The sequence below is a fragment of the Chaetodon trifascialis genome, chromosome 4 (genome assembly GCF_039877785.1).
Source record: "Chaetodon trifascialis isolate fChaTrf1 chromosome 4, fChaTrf1.hap1, whole genome shotgun sequence".
NCBI classification, from domain to species: Eukaryota; Metazoa; Chordata; class Actinopteri; order Chaetodontiformes; family Chaetodontidae; genus Chaetodon; species Chaetodon trifascialis.
In genome coordinates, this window is record NC_092059.1 from 853,959 (window position 1) to 875,208 (window position 21,250).

A 21,250-nucleotide genomic window follows, 5' to 3' on the forward strand; every position below is an offset into this window, starting at 1 on the left:
AGTGATGTCACGTTCACGGCGTCCACAGAGAGCAAACAGGAAGCTCAGACACACATGAGACATTCAGCTGGACAACAGACAGACAGAACGGTCAGCAGCAACAGAGACACGTGTCTCACTGACGTCCTCGTTACTGTGACTACTACAATAATACACAGCGTGGAAGGAGTACCCAGATCATTTACTTCAGTGAAAACAGTACTACCACAGTACACAAACTCTCCAGTGGTACAGTCCTGCATTCTACCTTTAATACTTTAACTATAGTAATACAGGAAGTGCTGCTCACAGATCAGACTTCAACACTTCAGACACATTTAAAAAGAAAAATATTAGTAAACAGTTTGAAAAATCGAGTGAAATAAAAGAAGCAGAAAAACTTCGACCACCTGCAGAGCATCTGTGTGACGTCACTGTGGACTGAAACTCGAGTACATCTGTCAAGTACTTGTACTACAGTACCTTTCTGAAGGTGTCGGCCTCTCTCAGACTCTTGGGGGCGCTGTTGCTGCTTCTGTTCCTGTTGTTGAGTTCTGCTTCTTCACTCGTCTCGTCCTGTTCAACAGACCAGAGCTCACTTCACCTTTCTGTGAAGCGTGTCATCAGAAAGCACAGGTGATCCCAGCCGGGACCAGGACCCAGCCAGGACCAGGACCCAGCCGGGATCAGGATCCAGCTGCGATCAGGATCCAGCCGGGACCGGGACCCAGCCGGGACCAGGACCCAGCCGGGATCAGGATCCAGCCGGGACCGGGACCCAGCCAGGACCAGGACCCAGCCGGGATCAGGATCCAGCCGGGACCGGGACCCAGCCAGGACCAGGACCCAGCCGGGATCAGGATCCAGCCGGGACCGGGACCCAGCCAGGACCAGGACCCAGCCGGGATCAGGATCCAGCCGGGACCAGGACCCAGCCGGGATCAGGATCCAGCCTGGACCAGGACCCAGCTGTGATCGGGATCCAGCTGGGATCAGGATCCAGTTGGGACCAGGACCCAGACGGGACCAGGACCCAGCCAGGACCAGGACCCAGCCGGGATCAGGTGAGCATTGTTCTCAGCCTGCAGGTAAGCCCTGACACAGCAGCTACAGTCAGAGGAACTCCAGATGTGGATCATTTACAGATCTTTGTGGGGAAACATGATCAATGTTGAGCCGATTAGAGCGAGAGAGAGAAATCATCCAGATCAATAAGATCCGACCAAACATTCAGGGTTCAGGTCAGACACCACCTGAGCTCAGCAGGTGGAGCTACGAGATTCAGACTGACCGGTGCGTCGGACGACGGGTGGAGCGTCAGGCTGTCAGGGTGGCGAGGTCCGTCTGTGGGGGCGGAGCCAGCGAGAGGAGCTGGAAAGACAGACTGACACACACACACACACACACACACACACACACACACACACACACACACACACACACACACACACACACACACACACACACACACAGATGACATCTCATTTCTGGATCATTTATTATTGGATGTGAAGGTGCTTTGACCAATCAGGTGTCAGCAACCAAAGCACAAAACAGGAAGAAGAAGAAGAAGACCGTCCTCTACCGGACAAAAGTATGTGGACAGGGAGTTACCTCAGAGCTGACAGGGCTGAGGACGGGGGGAGGAGGGGGAGTCGAGAAGGGGGGGACAGCCATCTGGTTTATAGCATCTTCACTTCTGCAGAGAGACAGACAGAGGAAGACAAGAGGAAGACGAGAGGAAGACACACTTCAGTTTCAACACCATCTTATTCTGGCTCAGGATCAGGGTCCACTTTCTGACCAGAACTGGACAAAGACCCAGTCCAAACGATGCATTCAGGGTCCTGCAGAAGAACAGAAACCAAAACAACAAGCACGCACACACGCACCACTTTAACTGAGCTGCAGCCTGCAGCAGCACTGCAGTGACTGCAGCAGAGAGCACGCACACACACACACACACACACACACACACACACACACACACACACACACACACACACACACACACACACACACACACACACACACACAGCAGTTTGTTAATGGTTCAGTTTCTGTTTAGATTTCTATCTGAAAGTTAAACTCCAGCGATTTTCCACCTCATTCCGTGTTTCCAGGTATTTCCAGGTGTTTCCAGGTATTTCCAGGTGTTCCCAGGTGTGTCAGAGTTTTACTGTACGTTTTAAAGGCAGTGCAAAGCCTTCAGTGTTTGCGTGGCGTCTGATAAACGTCCTCAGGTGATGTCACTTGCATCAGCTGACCAGCTGCTACCAGCACAACACACGACTGTTAGAGGAAACACTGCATTGTGGGTAACGTAGGAGAAGAATGTGAGGAATACAAACAGTCTCCCAGCAGTCTCCCTCTCCCAGCAGCAGTTCCTGATGGGAGCGTCGCTGTCATCAGACTCACGCTGACTCCGTCGGCTTGGCCTCATGGGTAACGGAGCAGAAAACGACTGAACCGACAGCGAGGAGCTGAGGGAGGTGATACCTGGAGTCTGAGACGGAGGACATGCGGCAGGAGTCCACCGTCTGAGCCGTCTGAAGCCGCTCTTTGATTTGAGGCGTCGCTGCTGAGTGGAGCCATCTGTGCATCCCAGATTAGCATCAGAGACGAGATGAAAACGCCGCAGGAGGCGAGCGCGAGCACCGGCCTCCTTCTATTAACACGCCATCATTAGCGCTCACTAGCCTCGTCTTCAGCTGTCAATCAAACTGGGAGCGTGTCATCTTTCTGTAGGTGGCGCTCTTCTCTTCTCTTCTCTTCTCTGCATGTATGTCGTCCAAAACAGGAGCATCAACAAACTCACTGAGCAGAGGAGAAACACGCTGCTGTGGGATCAGTCGGTCCAATCAGAGGACAACAGAAAGCGTCATCAGCCAATCAGCATCAACGTGACACTCATACAGCAACATTTGTTTATCCATCATCAGTCTGAACTGTTCCACCTCACAGGTCTATGACAGTTCAGTCTCAGAGAGGTTTCCTGAAGGGAAACGTGGGAATAACGATCAGAGTTCAGGTTTGATTAATCAATAATCAAAGGCCGCGCTGATCTGATCGAGTCGCCACGTTAACAACACGTTTCATTTCTTCATCAGGAGCTCAGAGCTTTAAAAGCCTCCAGCTCTTAAATGAGAGAACAGCGAAAACATCTTCTTATCTGATGGCTTAAATCCTCCAAATCACCCAGCGGCTGATCTGAGGTCTGATCAGGAAGCAGATTATGGCGCGAACATTAATGAAGAGAGCTGTTGTTACGGCTGCTCTGTGATCGGACACGTCTCCTACAGTCAGAAGATTTAAGTGCTTCTGTGGAGCGTCAGTCATCAGACGAGGACGTCCTCATCTGCACTTTATGTCACATCACGTCTCTGACGGACATTCGCTCACACAATACAGCTGAGACGACTGAGAGGATTCGACCAATCACAGGCCTTGTTTCACTGTTTCCTGCTTCCGGTTGTCAGCATCGATCCTTCTGCTGACACCTGCTTCCGTGTCGTGGTGTAATACGTTTCTCTTATTTGTGTGACTTTTAGTGGTGAAACACTGAATTTGCCTACATTTCCCATGATGCAGCTGGGTCGTGTCTGGCAAACTCCACATCTGTCTCCACAGGGTGACGAGGAGTAAACAGATGTGCAGAATCAATCACATGTTGAGTGAAGCTTTAATTAAAGAACTAATTAAACTGAATTAAACTGCTGTGAAACGAGGACATTTCTGTCCTCCAAACTTCCTCCTGTCGTCTCCCTCCATCTGTCCTCGTCCCTCCTCTGTCTCCGCTGATTGTCTTCCACAGTTACTGACCCGTTCCCAATTACTGTTAATGTCTCCTTGGTGAAGGTGAGGCGGCAGGAAACAGGATTTACGGGTCGGTCTGTCACTTCCTGCGTCAGTCATGCAAGACAGACGCTGTCTGCCTGTCACGCACCTGAGCAGGTGACTGAGTTTGACATTTGCTCTTCAAATGTGACGTTCTGTCCGGGTCAGAGAGGCTTCATGGCTCCTGACGACAAGTCTGTCCTGCGGGTGGCGCGAGAGGACAGATGGGGTTCATCCTCCGGAGAGCGCGAGCTCATCCCGAAACGACCGAACAGGTCGATGGACAACGACTCCCAAACCACGTTCATCACGGCCGGAGAGCAGCAGAGACACGTCTGTCCAGCGAAGGTCCAACATCACTCTGCTCTGAGACGGACGCCGAGGTTCAGACGTGTCGGCTCGTTCAGGTGAAGTTAATGTTTTAGTTAAAAACGTTGCTGTTACACACGTGATGAAACTGAAGGTCGAATTTCAGTGAACATCAGCGAACGGTGATTTTCCGTCTCTCATGGGACATGAACAGTCATCTCCTGAGTCCAAGTCCTGTGTTTGTTTGACCGTCCATCCACCCCACCTTCCTCCATATGAGGACGCGTCTCCGACATCACCTGACTTCCTCCTTTGCTCCGTTGTAACGATTACAGCCACTAGATGTCGCCACCGAGTAACAGACAGGAATACGGCTCGTGATGATCGGCATAGTCGGCCTGGACGTCTTTTTCTGGTGATGACGAGCAGAATTGGAAAGAAAAAGAGGAAGAATCTAAGAGACACGTAAACCTGAGTCAGTGCTGTGCTGCTCTGACTTTATCTTCTGTCTTCCGTGTCTTTAGAGGACGATGTGCAGACGTGCAGATGCTGTACGTTTGGACACTTAAACGGGTTTTCATTGGTCCGTTCAGGGTCCAAACGTCATGACAGCACGTGGACGTCTGCTCTGCATTAAAGCTGAAGATCAACTCTGTCCCTCATCGTCTTCACTGTCTGTCCTCCCATGCGATTTGTCCACGCAGTGATAAATTAGAAGAGCTTCTTCCTTCTTCTTCTCTTTGGGTCCAGAGACGACGCTGAAGTCTGTCCTCCGTCCCCTCCTGATGTCCAGCAGTCGGCTCTGTCCAGAGGGCTCCACCTTTGAACTTTAATGAGACTGTCTTTCAGATGTGTGTTGGTCTTTGCGTCCTCTCGTCTCCTCTGTTGTTTCGGCTCAGTGATTGTCTCAGTGAGCTGGAAACCATGAACGTCCACTCCAGCAGTATTATTTCACAGGACGTCAGAAGCACAGAGGGACAGACATCACGATGGTCCGGCCAGGCCTGTTTCCATGGTGATGCACTCCGAGGCTCCCACCCTGCTGACATCCCATTGCTCATTGCTATAGCGACCTTTATCCAGAGATAAATCATTCAGCGGCGGCCGGTGGACACGACTTTAACGAGATTTTGTCACCTGGCTGAACACAGCGAGAGCGCCGGCGTCCTCCTGTCCGACACGCCGACCAGATTCAATCAGAGCAGCCAGAGGGAAGAAACCTGGACACCGTCATGACAGGAGCGCCCCCGCAATCATGGGAAGAATCCCATCGTCTCCACTCCGATCCAATCAGACGAGCACCTGAACGACTCACATGACGAACGACGGGAGAAACCTGATCAGGTTAAAGGTTAAAGACGCAGAGAGAAGAGAGCATTGATCTCAACAAATCAACACACACGTATGAAGAGCGTCGAAGCACCTGAGCGACGTTTGCTTCAGCTGTGAGCGACGGGACGTGAACCAATGACAAGAAAGCACCTAAAGAGGTGTGAATCAGAGATGGAACAAAGCAGCACGTACGACATTTAAATACAAAGAATCTACGAGAGCAAAGACGCTGTGAAGGAGAATCCTGTAAAATGTTCACTGAAGCATGATTCAATCACTTTATGACAAAATTAATTTGTTCATTAATTAAAATATCAGCTGGTAGAGAGGAGGATCGAGTTCAGGAAAAAAACGGTGGAAAGAGAGTAAAGTTAATTCACTAAAGTACTGCACTTAAGTACAACTTTGAGGTGTTTGTCCCTTATTTGAGTGAAAATATTGTACTCTGCACTCTGTTCATTCTTCAGATTGAGATTATCCATAAAACACAGAATCATCTTGTAACGTACAGTAAACTGTTTAAGACTAAAGGCTTGAAGCGCTGCAGTAGATCAGTGTGTCATCTGTCACAGTTTAGCATCAGATCTTTGTCCTTCGTCCATCTCCTGTGAATCGTCTCGAGCTCCTCACATTTGACCCTCTGGTGGGAAACGAACTCATTAACCTCCATAGAAGAAGACAGCAAGCTGACAGTTTTCTTCAGGCTGAGTGTTAGACGTGTACATGACGGCATCGTCTGCATACATGAAAACCTGCTCTGAGACGTGATTCTGCTAGTTCATAAATAAACTGCAATGAGCTCTTTAAACACTTGACCATCGATCACATCAAGCTAGAAAAGAGGCTGAAAACTCAGCACCAACGAAGCAAAGCTGATTATCGCTGAAGTCTGATGCCTACAAAAGCTCAAACTACAACACACTCATTCCCTTCACTTCAGAGGCCGTCTGGAGGGCCGCCGGGTGTCGACCCCTTCAACGAGCACGAGCGATGCTTTTGGGTTCCACGTGTTCAGCAAACCATCCGGACCGATCTGGTCTGCAAGTCAGCGGCGTCGCTCGACCCGACATCACATGGCTATTACACGACTTTTCACCCAACGTGTGTCAACTACCAACAAAGCTGATCAGCAAACAGGAAGTTTTGAGTTAAGATGGTCGTGGAGGTGGTGAAAGCCTGACAAACCAACCGACCAGTCGAATCATCGGAAGATTTCCCAGCGTGGACGAGAATACGACCTCTGATTTGACAACAGAGACGTTCACAGCTCAGAGAGACGTAACGACTCACTGTGGCAGCGATTTATGTTGCATGTTGACCTGTGGCCGTCTCATGAGTCCACCGTCCTGGCACCTGAACGCAGAAAACGTCCCATCAGTCAGAGTGATGGAGGTCTTTAGTGGAGTCTGACACACTCATCCGTCTCCATCTGTCCCACGGAGGACGTTTAAATATCAGAGAGGCTGCAGCGTTCATTAAACGCAGAAAAGCTTCCTGATGATTTGTTGGTTTTTGACGACTCATCAGTGCTGGAGCTAAAGTTTGTCCTGTAGGTAGCGCTAGAGGAGAGATCATGGGCTCGTTTTAATCTAAAGGATTCATCCTCTGGAGAGCAGGAATGTCTACAGCAAAGATCTTAAAGCAGAAAGTGTCCGGATCAGTATTTCTGCTCTGTGATGTGACTCAGGTTTGACGTCTTCTGCGTCTTCAGATCAGCACACACGCTGTTCTCAGACGAGGAGCTGACGGCTGCTGGACGACTGATCAATCGATCGATCGAGCAGATTGATGACTCTCATCCTCTGAAGTCTCACTATCTCCCAGTTTGGCCTCATATTGAATTAAGAGTAAAGCTTTACAGCAGCTTTAAGCATCGATGTGATCAAAGAGCAGCCAGATAGAAGCGAAGACGAAACACCCCTCATCCCTCCACCTTCAGCTGACGGGTCTGTCTCACCGCTCATAAAGCTCACGCTAAGTTCACCATGGGCTCAAGGCAGGAAGACCCCTCCCATCAACTCCAGTTTATCACACATGAACCACAGGAGCTGCTAACAGGAGCTGCTAACAGGAGCTGCTAACGGGAGCTGCTAACTTGAGTCGCTAACAGGAGCTGCCAGCGGGAGCCGCTAACAGGTGCTGCTAACGGGAGCCACTAAAAGGAGCTGCTAATGGGAGCCGCTAACAGCTAATCCAGCGGCCTGTTAATGATGCTAATTTGACAAACTTTAAATAAACACGGACTAAAAGGTCGTTTGAGGACAGCATCGTTTCCTGTAGCTGACATGCTTCTCTGGGACTCTGTTCTCCTCACGGATTTCATTTTTTATGTCGCCATGTGGGTTCTTAAACCGTTAGCATGTTAGCAGCTAATATCTTGTCACACCTCAGACAGGTACACTAACATCATGTGCTTCTCACAGCTGACTGCAGTCTGAACATTTGACCCTGAACTGTTTTCATCCTTTCATCTGCTGCTTTCCTTCTGTCGTCCTCGTCTGTGCTTCGGATTGGACGAGCTGGAGCAGCAGACTTTGCTCCAGTGAATGAAAACATGGATCGGCTCTGCAGAAGAAGAAGGACAAACCGGAGCGTGAGCTTCCCGGTCGGCCTGCAGGTTAAATCCCGTCTGACGGAGACACTAAACCGTCCTGACGTCTGAGGCTTTGGATTTAATGAGACCTCAGTAAAACACACCACACCTGCTCGCTTCAAAGCCACAAATCAATCCTGCACAGGGAGCTCATTTCAGCAGCCGAGGAGGAAGAGGAGGAGCAGGAGGAGGAGCAGGAGGAGCAGGAGGAGCAGGAGGAGGAGCAGGAGGAGCAGGAGGAGCAGGAGGAGCAGGAGGAGGAGCAGGAGGAGCAGGAGGAGGAGGAGGAGAGGGAGGAGGAAGAGCAGGAGGAGGAGGAGGAGGAAGAGCAGGAGGAGGAGGAGGAGGAAGAGCAGGAGGAGCAGGAGGAGGAGGAGGAGAAGGAGGAGGAAGAGCAGGAGGAGGAGGAGGAGGAGGAGGGGAAGGAAGAAGAGGAGGAAGAGCAGGAGGAGCAGGAGCAGAAGGAGGAGGAAGAGCAGGAGTGGGAAGAGGAGGAGGAGCAGGAGGAAGAGCAGGAGGAGCAGGAGGAGCAGGAGGAAGAGCAGGAGGAGAAGGAGCAGAAGGAGGAGGAAGAGGAGGAGGAAGAGCAGGAGGAGCAGGAGGAGCAGGAGGAGGAGGAGGAGGAGCAGGAGCAGGAGGAGGAAGAGCAGGAGGAGCAGGAGGAGGAGGAAGAAGAGCAGGAGGAGCAGGAGCAGAAGGAGGAGGAAGAGGAGGAGGAAGAGCAGGAGGAGCAGGAGCAGAAGGAGGAGGAGGAAGAGCAGGAGGAGGAAGAGCAGGAGGAGCAGGAGCAGAAGGAGGAGGAAGAGCAGGAGTGGGAAGAGGAGGAGGAGCAGGAGGAAGAGCAGGAGGAGGAGGAGGAAGAGCAGGAGGAGAAGGAGCAGAAGGAGGAGGAAGAGGAGGGGAGGAGGAGCAGGAGGAGCAGGAGGAGCAGGAGGAGGAGGAGGAGGAGGAGGAGAAGGAGGAAGAGCAGGAGGAGCAGGAGCAGAAGGAGGAGGAGGAAGAGGAGGAGGAAGAGGAGGAGGAAGAGCAGGAGGAGGAAGAGCAGGAGGACCAGAAGGAGAAGGAAGAAGAGGAGGAAGAGCAGGAGGAAGAGGAGGAAGAGCAGGAGGAGCAGGAGCAGAAGGAGGAGGAAGAGGAGGAGGAAGAGCAGGAGGACCAGGAGGAGAAGGAGGAGGAAAAGGAGGAGGAGGAGGAGCAGGAGGAGGGGCAGGAGGAGCAGGAGGAGGAGAAGGAGGAAGAGCAGGAGGAGCAGGAGCAGAAGGAGGAGGAGGAAGAGGAAGAGCAGGAGGAGGAAGAGCAGGAGGAGGAAGAGCAGGAGGACCAGGAGGAGGAGGAGGAGCAGGAGGAGGAGGAGGAGGAGCAGGAGGAGCAGGAGGAGCAGGAGGAGCAGGAGGAGCAGGAGGAGGAGCAGGAGGAGGAGGAGGAGAGGGAGGAGGAAGAGCAGGAGGAGCAGGAGGAGGAGGAGGAGGAGCAGGAGGAGCAGGAGGAGGAGGAGGAGAGGGAGGAGGAAGAGCAGGAGGAGCAGGAGGAGGAGGAGGAGGAGCAGGAGGAGCAGGAGGAGCAGGAGGAGGAGGAAGAAGAGCAGGAGGAGCAGGAGCAGAAGGAGGAGGAAGAGGAGGAGGAAGAGCAGGAGGAGCAGGAGCAGAAGGAGGAGGAGGAAGAGGAGGAGGAAGAGCAGGAGGAGGAAGAGCAGGAGGAGGAAGAGCAGGAGGAGCAGGAGCAGAAGGAGGAGGAAGAGCAGGAGTGGGAAGAGGAGGAGGAGCAGGAGGAAGAGCAGGAGGAGCAGGAGGAGGAGGAGGAGGAAGAGCAGGAGGAGAAGGAGCAGAAGGAGGAGGAAGAGGAGGGGAGGAGGAGCAGGAGGAGCAGGAGGAGCAGGAGGAGGAGGAGGAGGAGAAGGAGGAAGAGCAGGAGGAGCAGGAGCAGAAGGAGGAGGAGGAAGAGGAGGAGGAAGAGGAGGAGGAAGAGCAGGAGGAGGAAGAGCAGGAGGACCAGGAGGAGAAGGAAGAAGAGGAGGAAGAGCAGGAGGAAGAGGAGGAAGAGCAGGAGGAGCAGGAGCAGAAGGAGGAGGAAGAGGAGGAGGAAGAGCAGGAGGACCAGGAGGAGAAGGAGGAGGAAGAGGAGGAGGAGGAGGAGCAGGAGGAGGGGCAGGAGGAGCAGGAGGAGGAGAAGGAGGAGGAGAAGGAGGAAGAGCAGGAGGAGCAGGAGCAGAAGGAGGAGGAGGAAGAGGAAGAGCAGGAGGAGGAAGAGCAGGAGGACCAGGAGGAGAAGGAAGAAGAGGAGGAAGAGCAGGAGGAAGAGGAGGAAGAGCAGGAGGAGCAGGAGCAGAAGGAGGAGGAAGAGGAGGAGGAAGAGCAGGAGTGGGAAGAGGAGGAGGAGCAGGAGGAAGAGCAGGAGGAGCAGGAGGAGGAGGAGGAGGAGGAAGAGCAGGAGGAGAAGGAGCAGAAGGAGGAGGAAGAGCAGGAGGAGCAGGAGCAGAAGGAGGAGGAAGAGGAGGAGGAAGAGCAGGAGGAGGAGGAGCAGAAGGAGGAGGAGGAAGAGCAGGAGGAGGAGGAGCAGAAGGAGGAGGAGGAAGAGCAGGAGGAGGAGGAGGAAGAGCAGGAGAAGCAGGAGCAGAAGGAGGAGGAGGAGGAAGAGGAGGAGGAGGAAGAGCAGGAGGAGCAGGAAGAGGAGGAGAAGAAAGAAGAGGAGGAAGAAGAGGAGGAAGAGCAGGAGGAAGAGCAGGAGGAGGAGGAGGAGGAGGAGGAGGGGGGCAGGCGGAGCTTAATCTCCTGTTGCAGAGACTCTCCGTCCTCAGCTCCCAAATGGCTCGTCTGCAGAATGAAGGACCGTCTTCTGCCGTCCTGAGTTTTGTCTCAGGGTGTCATGTGGACTCTGACGTCTCAGGACGGCTGAGTCAGTCCAGACTGGAGGACGGAGACGTCTCAGAGCATCCAGTCAAAGCTCAGCGATGGTCACGTGATCTGACTGTCGTTCCAGGTGATGCTGCTGGATTTTCATTGTTCAGATGTTGAGATGTTCACTAAACTGTCAGACAGATGGAGTAAAAGGAGTAAAAGTACAAAGTTTCCTAAAAAAGAAATACTCAAATACAGTACAAATACCTCAAAATGGTACTGAAGTACAGTGCTTGTACTTTAATATACTGCATTAGATTCCACCGCATTTCTCCGCTCAGAGATGAAACGCTGTCACTCGGACGCCTCGTGGCGCCTGTTCACTTCCTCCCGCTGACCTCTGCTTCCTGTCCTGAACGCCTCAGCACTGCTGATGGTTTCCCGCCCTCAGATGGCGGCCATGTTGGCTCTGAGCCGTCCGTCTCCTTCTGGAAGCGTCGGGCTGCAGCAGCTGCCGAGCTCTGTTTCTGCAAGGTGAGACTTTACCTGTTTCCTTGTTTTCCTCTGACTTGTTCTATTCCCGTCCCCGTCCCCGTCCCCGTCCCTGTCCCCGTCCCCCTCCCTGCTGCTGCTGCAGTGACCCAATTTCAGCACGAGGATCAATAAAGTTTCATTTGATCTAATCCAGAGAATCAGTGAACATGAAGGCAGAGGATCACAGCGAGAGGACAGCAGACACACGTCTCCCTCCATCGCCACCGTGGACAAGGCTGAACTCTACCGTCCTCAAAGAAAAGGAAGACCCGAAAACTCAAATCTGAACTGAACAGAGACTTCGTGTTGAAGAGTCCTTCACGTCCTGCGTCCTGTCTTCAGGCCTCAGCGCTCTGTCTCCTGTAATGGTCCTGTCCTCTCACAGCTGTGACGCTGCAGAGTTTTCATGTTTAGTTTCTGTTGACCACATCAAGAGTTTCCCAGCATGCCTTGCAGTCCTACCTGAGCAGGATGAGTTTCACCTTGGAGGCGGCGCTCTTAATGATGGCTGAGGCGTTCTGATGACTCCGCCCATAAAGGACCTGGTTATTAATCTGACAGAGACAGACAGACAGACAGAGAGAGAGAGACAGACAGACAGACAGACAGACAGACAGACAGACAGACAGACAGACAGACAGACAGACAGAGACAGAGACAGACATAGTGATGATTAACATCATTCATCATCACTCATTGAACGTCACAAATGTGATCTCGTCTGAATCACTGAGAGTGTCAACATGTTCTGATAGACAACAGGAATGTGGTTCTGCATCTGGTTCTGGATCTGGTTTTAGCTGTAGATCTGGTTCTGGATCTGGTTTTAGCTGTAGATCTGGTTCTGGTTCTGTGGCTCTCATGTCTTCACGGACTCATTAAAAGGTCACTGAGCTGTGAGTGTGAACAGTAGCCACTAGAAATGTACCAGGTCCTCTAAATGTTAATCAATAACTCATCTATAAACACACACACGCACGCACGCACGCACACACACACACACACACACACACACACACACAGAGGTGTTGTGTAATGTTGGCATCATACACACGTAATAAATGTCTTCATGTAATTTATTTACAATGAGAGAAAATGTGTGTGTGTTTCTGACAAAGGCTGCAAATTTCACACTGAGGACAGTTTGTCCAACTGGGGACAAAAGTCCAGAAAACAGCTGATCTCTGGTCAGTGGTTAAAGTCAGTGACCAGGGAACGAATGAAAGTCTGTGTGTGTGTGTGTGTGTGTGTGTGTGTGTGTGTGTATGCGCGTGCGTGCGTGCGTGCGTGCGTGTGTGTGTGTGTGTGTGTGTCAGCTGAACATTAGTTTTTCATGGACTCTCTCTCTCTGCTGTAATGAGGAGGACGGGGCGAGCGAGGACTCAGTGTTTCTCTCTCTAATATTTATATGAAGAAATTGGAAACTCCCTCCCACACACATGCACGCACGGACACACACATGCACGCACGGACACACACACACACACACACATGCACGGACACACACACACTGCTGTCTTCCTCGTGGACATGCTCTGATGTCCGTCTCATCTGCAGCTGTTATATGATGCAACGTAACGTAAATCTGTGATTGAAGCTGTTTTTCCTGCCGAGCGCACAAACATGAGGACATGAGACGTGACTGTCTGCAGGACTTCCTGTCGGAGACGATGAAAAGCCGTCCACCGCCTGCAGGGCTGCCATCGCTATCTACAGCCACGCTAACATTTGCTAATTAGCAGTAAGACACAGTGACCTGAGCCGGTCTCACCTCCAGCAGCTCGTCTCCGACCCGGATGCGTCCGTCTCGAGCGGCCGGTCCCCCTGGATGGAGTCCCACCACGAAGATGCTGAGACGGGAACGGTCTCTGTTTCCCGCCAGGCTGAGACCCAAACCCTGCCGCTCCTTCTCCAGCTCCACGCACAGCAGCTCCCCCCGAAGGTCTCCATAACGCTCACACCAACGCTCTGCAGGAGGAGGACGGAGAACCAGCATTACCCGAGGACATGAAGACAGTCTAACACACAGACAGGAGGACAAACCAACTGTTCAAGACCATTCAGACATGGAGGTGGACTGGACATCAGCCTGCAGCTGGTCCATCAATTAATGTCTGTGTTTACTGACGGTGTTACAGCAGCTGAACTGAAGACATCTGGGAAGACGCCTCCCTGGCACAAGATGAAAGACAAGAACTGTGAGAGACAAAGTAAAGACAGGAAACAAACAGAAGACAAAGAGGAGGACATGCAGGGGGAGCCAGGAGGGAAAGAGGAGGATTTAAGGAGGAAACAATCATATAATGAAGAGAGAAGAGACAGAGGACAAACAGAAGACATGAATGAGCGGAGGATGAGACGTGTGGAATCGAATCATGTCAAACAAAACGCTGCCTAACCGTCCGTGAAATAAACAGCCGACAGAGAAACGTGAGAGAAACGAAAGGCCAGATTAAAGAGCTTCGTTCAGTCTGACGGAGGGCCGGAGACACGACGAAGCTCCAAAAACTGAAACCTCAAACGTCCGCTGAAGGGTCACGTGACCCGCGGCCTTTTCCTCAGAGACAGACCGCTCGTCTTCATTTGTGGACGCCTGCTGCTCTGAAGATACGAAGGGTTCTGTGTCCTCTGACCGACGGCCGTGATGTGAACACTTCACATGAGCAGTAATCAGCTCTGCTCGGGGGTCAAAGGTCGCTGCTGTCCTCTGGACGAGCGGTGTCCACGCAGGAAGCACGTCAGCTGGTTCCCGCTTGAACCACAGAGACTCGATGGACACGTCCACAGCAAACGCTAACGTGTGTCCCTCTTAAAGGTCCAGAGTGGAGGACGTACTGACATCTAGTGGTGACCAGCTGAACAGACCTCCCCTCACCCTCCTCCATGGTGGCCACGAAAAACGCTAAAGGAGGAAGAGGAGCAGGAGGAGGAGGAGGAGGAGGAGGAGGAGGAGATGTCATGTGAGGTGAGATGATGAAGATTCAGAGAGAGAGATAATGATGACGAATGTAAAGAAAGCGATGGAGCGATAAAGGAAGGAGAACAATGGAGGATGGAGAGAGAGGGAGGAGACCCCCCCCACACACACACACACAGCTGAGTCGGGTTGAGAGTTGAATTCCCTGCAGCGTTAACACACTGACAGCAGAACGCAGCGCTGCGTCAGGTCACGTGCTTCCCTGTGATTGGCTCGGCCGTTTCAGAGCAATGATGCCAGTGATGTGATTGGCTGCGATCGTATTAAAGACCACACCCTCTGACCTGTAGTCACATCACACACTCTGTTAGCTTGCGCCGAGCTAACAGCGGCTAAAAGCTGCACGGAGCCACAGAGACGATGAAGATTCAGTTTGACTCAATATCAGCTGATCTGAGGCAAATACATCGAACAAGGAAAAGAATAAGTGCTGCGTGGTCAGCCGCTAATGCAGCAGCAGCGAACAAACGTCTGGAAGACGACGGGGGACAGTTGTCCCCTGTCACTCAGACGGTCGTCCTGTGCTTCAGTCGGACGTCAGCGAGGAACAAACCTTCAGCGTGAAGACGAGCTGAGAGCAGGAAAACCTCCACAGACCCAACACGAGGTCATCGATCAACGTCAGCTGGAGACGACAAAGAAACGAGACGAAAAGACACAAAAATGTCCACTGAGTCTGCGGTCAGCCATGAAAGACTGTGGACACTGTGTGTGTGTGTGTGAGAGAGAGAGAGAGAGAGAGAGAGAGAGAGAGAGAGAGAGAGAGAGAGAGAGACAGGGCAGCCTCAGGTGGACAGGCGAAAAGTAATGAAATCATCCATCTGTGTCATGTAACACACACACACACACACACACACACACACACACACACACACACACACACACACACACACACACACACACACACACAAAACTAAGTTTAGTGTACACTTGAAGAGGAAGTCCATAAAGAATGCAGCCAATTTTCAAAATAAAACACCCTGTGCAGATCCTGATCAGACTCCTGTCTTCACTCAGAGACTGTTTGTCCAGAGGAGGACAGAGGACGGACAGAGAGCTTCATCATCTGGAACAGTCACCTGAAGTAGGGCTGGGTGGTATACCAGTTCACACCGAATACAGGTGTATATTTTTGTTATGATATGAATTTTTAATACACCGCCACACCGGTGTCTGTGACTACACAATGTCCGGAACTTTGCATCACGTGACACTGTTTCAGACGGGACCATTTTCAATGTTGCGCTTCTAAACAGGCAATGTGCGGGCGTGGCGAGGGTAAACTGTCGTGCTCTGGTGTTACGTTACGGTGAAGATGGATGGGACAGACACTGAAAGCTCCGAAACTGAAGCTGCAGAACTGGAACATGATGACACAGAAGAAGTTGTGCCAAACAGGAGCCGTGTCTGTTGTTTAGCCACAGAGTAGCAGAAAAAACTTCGTTAAGTCATACAGTGCGTCTTACCTTTGCTGTTTTGTGGTGAAAAGTTATTTTCCAGCTCGAAAAAACGCTGCTAATGTCTCCTCCTATGACTCTGCGTTAGTTTGAGATCGATCATGAAGGTCCTGCTTGTTTACATAAAGAGCAGGGGTTTCTGGAGTGGGGGGAGCGCTCTTCATGCGATAACCTATCTCTGGACTTACTTCCTTCTGGATCATCATTGATGTTACTATGGTGAATATTGACTCTGACTGGTCAATAGAGGTGTCGATCATCAAAATAGACCAATGGGTCGCTGAGCTATTGACAGGTCTAACTGCGCAGTGAGTTTCAGTCTCATTTACACATGAAGGAGCAGAGCGCTCACAGAGGACTCTGCTGAGCAGCCCATGGTGTTATTTTACTGTTTTATTTGCATTTTGCCCTTTTATGAGAGATAAGAACATTAGCAAGCAGAAAAAAAGGCTGAAAAGTGTTTTCAACAGAGGAGTTATATGCTTGGACGAGATAACGGTACTCTGCCAGATGAGCGCCTGGATATACCGTACCTGTGTTAAAACACCTGTCTTCCAGATGAAGAAAAAAAATACCGTCATATACCGTGAAACCGTAAAAAAATACTGTGATATACATTTTTGGTCATACCGCCCAGCACTAACCTGAAGATCAACATCAGCTCCACATCTGAACCATCGGACAGTCTGAAGGACAGAGTCGCTGATCCAGGATCAGGGCACAGGGGAGACATGGTCCCAGTGTGTCCTTCAGGTCCTGACTGATGCTGCTCACTGAAGTTTAATCAGTTTAGTTCAGTTTGATGAGCTTCACTGTTTCAGCGGGACTGAAAGGACCTGATGGAGCAGCCACATGTGTCCGTCCATGAAGGACAGAGGACACGTGTGTCCTCTCAGATCAGATCAATCACTCCAACTGCTAACCGTAATCGTTCTGAATCAGGAGCTGCTGACTGTCAATCAACCGTTTCATGTTTTTGTCCCATAAACCTATAAATGTGTTTGTTTCTGCTCTGAGGTTGGACATTTTAATACACACACACACACACACACACACACACACACACACACGCACACACACGCACACACACACACGCACACACACACACACACAGAACATGTGGTCTCAGTGTGAATGAAGAGCTTTCAGAGGGAAACAGCCTGTTTGAAGGTCGTCAGCTAAATACTGTACAACGTTATTCCAGGTAAGACTGAGACCACATGAATATGAATGTAACACACATACACACGCACACACACACACGCACACACACACAAAGAAACAAACACACACCTCCTGCAGTGTGGTCTGTCAGTCACACGCTGATGAACACTGTCATTCTGGAAAATCCTGCGGGGGGTTAACTGTCACACACAGAACACACACACACACACACACACACACACACACACACACACACACACACACACGATATTCCCTTTCCACCAAATGCCCTTAGCCCTGAAATTTGAATCTGTGTGTGTGCTCCCAGCAAGGTGACTTGTCACAGTAAATCAGCACGCACACACACACACACACACACACACACACACACACACACACACACACACACACACACACACACACACACACACACACACACACACACACACACACACGTGAACATGTACATACACACACACACACACCTGAATTTGGCTGAGCACTCTCATTGTGAATACAGCAGCAGAGACTGGAGCATCCCTCCAGTTACATTGTGTATGTGTGTGTGTGCGTGCATGTGTGTGTGCGTGTGTACACACTGCAGAGTAACAGTACACACTGCAGAGTAACAGTACACACTGCAGATTAACAATACACACTGCAGAGTAACAGTACACACTACAGAGTAACAATACACACTGCAGAGTAACAGTACACACTGCAGATTAACAATACACACTGCAGAGTAACAGTACACACTACAGAGTAACAATACACACTGCAGAGTAACAGTACACACTGCAGAGTAACAGTACGTACTGCAGAGTAACAGCACGTACTGCAGAGTAACAGTACGTACTGCAGAGTAACAGCACGTACTGCAGAGTAACAGCACGTACTGCAGAGTAACACTACACACTGCAGAGTAACAATACACACTGCAGAGTAACAGTACACACTGCAGAGTAACAATACACACTGCAGAGTAACACTACACACTGCAGAGTAACAATACACGCTGCAGAGTAACAATACACACTGCAGAGTAACAGTACACACTGCAGAGTAACAGTACACACTGCAGAGTAACAGTACACACTGACGCAGCTGTTCAGAAAGTTCAAACTCCACAAACTGAATGATGTTACTGTCACGACTAAGAGACCAGGACCTGGTTTAACGGTTAACTCTGGAGTCAGGTGTGGTGAAGACGTGATGTCTCTCTCTCTCTCTTTCTCACACACACACACACACACACACACACACACACACACACACACACACACACACACACACACACACACACACACGTCGGTGTTGGTGTGTGTACTGACTGATGTCTCTGCAGAGGTACAAGGTGAGAGCAAGGTGAGACATGTTTATCAGATTCATTTATCTCACACACACACTCTCTGGAGGACACAACACATGCTCGCACACACACACGCACACACACACTCTCTGGAGGACACACACGCGTGCACACACACACTCTCTGAAGGACACACACACGCCCGCACACACACACTCTCTGACGGACACACACACAGTCAGTGTTTGCTCTGCTGCGGTGAAAAGAGTTTTTTATTTTCAGACTCGCCGTCCTCCTCTTTGGTCCAGACTGAAACATCTCAACTGTTGCATGATGGGACAAAATGTGGTTCAGACCTTCAGGACGATCTGTAATAACTTTATTGACTGTTCCCGTCAGCCTCAGCTCTTTGTGTTTACTGCTCATTAGCTACTGTTAGCATGCTAACACGATAAACTAACCTTTATGGCACTCGTTGGGAAAACTCTCCGACACTGTGAACATGTAACTGTGTCATCCTTGAATACCTCCACTGCTTTGAAAATCACTTCCACAAACAAACAGAATATCAGAATTACTGCACTTCAGACTGAAGGCTCAGCTCCACCTGGAGGCGAGGAGGAAGCACAGCATCCATCGCTGATCAGGGTAGGACGGACAGAGGGACAGACAGAGGGACAGACGGACAGATGGACGGACTGCTGCTGCTTCTGATTTAATATTTACTGCTGGGATTAAATAACACACACACACACACACACACACACACACACACACACACTATGCGGTCTGAGTGTGTTTAAGCTGCTCATGTAACTGACAGTGAATGTGCCCTGGAGGGTGAAATTGGACAGAAACAGGGTTACCTGTGCATGCGTGCGTGCGTGCGTGCGTGCGTGCGTGCGTGCGTGCGTGCGTGCGTGCGATGGAGTCATCTCCTCTCCTGACAGCATGGCTGAAGCCTGGACTCCAGTGGAAAGCTGTTGTAAACCAGCAGAGACCATCAGCTCTTCAGTGAGCGCTGAGTCAAACTGGGACTCTGTGGCTGATCTGACTCCCTGCAGCGTCTCATCTGTTAATCTATGAATAAACACGACAACAGGACGTCCAGATATTTCAGAAAACAGCCGCAGTTTGGACTCAGAGGAAGATTTCTGAAAGCCTTCACTGCATCAGACTGAGTAAAGCTTCATTTAATAAAGCCTTGTTCTGCTCAGAGAGCCGGAGACTGCTGCCAGCTCAGCCCGTGCATCTATTTAAGGATTTTTGCAGTTTGGACTGTGAGAGCAGACTGTCAGTGACCTCAAAGCTCTGCAGGAACATCAGCTCGTGGAAAGACTGAATTCTTCTTCGTTGGTCTCAAAAAGACTGAGCAGGTTCCCTCCATCAGTGTGTGTGTGGCAGTGCTGCAGCTTGTGGAGGTCACTGCAATGCAACAGTAGCTTAGCCTGCTGTCCACACACACACACACACACGCACACATGCACACATGCACACACACACACACACACACACACACACACACACACACACACACACACACACACACACACACACACACACACACACACACTCCCAGAGGGGGTGGCATTAGTCTACTGCCTGCACTGGTCCAGTTAGACTGCAGGCAGCAGAGAAACAGCAGCAGCTCCAGTATCACCAGTATAACCACAGCTACTAGAATTAGTACCAGCATCAGTACTGGGTTAGTACCAGTATAACCATCAACATATGTGACTGAGAAGACTCCTCTTGGCTGCTCTGTGAGTCCTCCAAATGAAACAAAAGCCATCGTTTGGACATGAAGCTCCAGATCAACACGGCACTGATCTGAGATCTGTCAGCAGGACGACGGAGCACGACTGTCCCTTTAAGAACCACATCAGACCAGACCAGACCAGACCAGACCAAACCAGTCCAAACCAAACCAAACCAAACCAGAGCAGACCAAACCAAACCAGACCAGACCAGACCAGACCAGACCAGACCAGACCAGACCAGACCAAACCAGTCCAAACCAGACCAAACCAGTCCAAACCAGACCAAACCAGACCAGACCAGACCAGACCAAACCAGTCCAAACCAGTCCAAACCAGACCAAACCAGACCAGACCAGACCAGACCAAACCAGTCCAAACCAGTCCAAACCAGACCAAACCAGACCAAACCAGACCAGACCAGACCAGACCAGACCAGACCAGACCAGACCAGACCAGACCAGTCCAAACCAGACCAAACCAGTCCAAACCAGACCAAACCAGACCAGACCAGACCAGACCAAACCAGTCCAAACCAGTCCAAACCAAACCAGACCAAACCAGACCAGACCAGACCAGACCAGACCAGACCAGACCAGACCAAACCAAACCAGTCCAAACCAGACCAAACCAAACCAGAGCAAACCAAACCAAACCAAACCAAACCAAACCAAACCAAACCAAACCAAACCAAATCAGTCCAAACCAAACCAGAGCAGACCAAACCAAACCAGACCAGGCCAGACCAGACCAAACCAAACCAAACCAGACCAGGCCAGACCAGACCAAACAAAACCAAACCAGTCCAAACCAAACCAAACCAAACCAGACCAGACCAGACCAGACCAGACCAGACCAGACCAGACCAGACCAAACCAAACCAGACCAGACCAGACCAGACCAGACCAGACCAGACCAAACCAAACCAAACCAGACCAGACCAGACCAAACCAAACCAGACCAGACCAGACCAGACCAGACCAGACCAGACCAGACCAGACCAGACCAGACCAAATCCAATGTGATGAGACAGCACAAAGGTCAGAGCTGTTTTGGGTTCAGGCACAGAAGGGCTTGGTCAGGCTGAAGGAAAGATGGTGGTTTGGGTTCAGATTTTGAGATGCCCTCAAGCAGGCGGAGGAGAACAAAGGAGGAGGTCAGGTGA

The 21,250-nt window shown here is 51.0% G+C and overlaps 1 protein-coding gene across 1 annotated transcript in view; it reads right to left on the reverse strand.

Moving 5' to 3' along the window:
• Positions 1–21,250, reverse strand: part of patj (PATJ crumbs cell polarity complex component) — a 76,205-nt gene that overhangs the window by 6,625 nt on the left and 48,330 nt on the right. The window contains exons 29-33 of the mRNA XM_070960199.1: positions 13,190–13,386; positions 11,881–11,972; positions 1,594–1,678; positions 1,271–1,363; positions 463–555 (exon numbers count right to left, since the gene is read on the reverse strand). Of these exons, the coding sequence (XP_070816300.1) occupies positions 463–555; positions 1,271–1,363; positions 1,594–1,678; positions 11,881–11,972; positions 13,190–13,386 (560 nt within the window). The remainder of the gene's footprint in view (positions 1–462; positions 556–1,270; positions 1,364–1,593; positions 1,679–11,880; positions 11,973–13,189; positions 13,387–21,250) is intronic.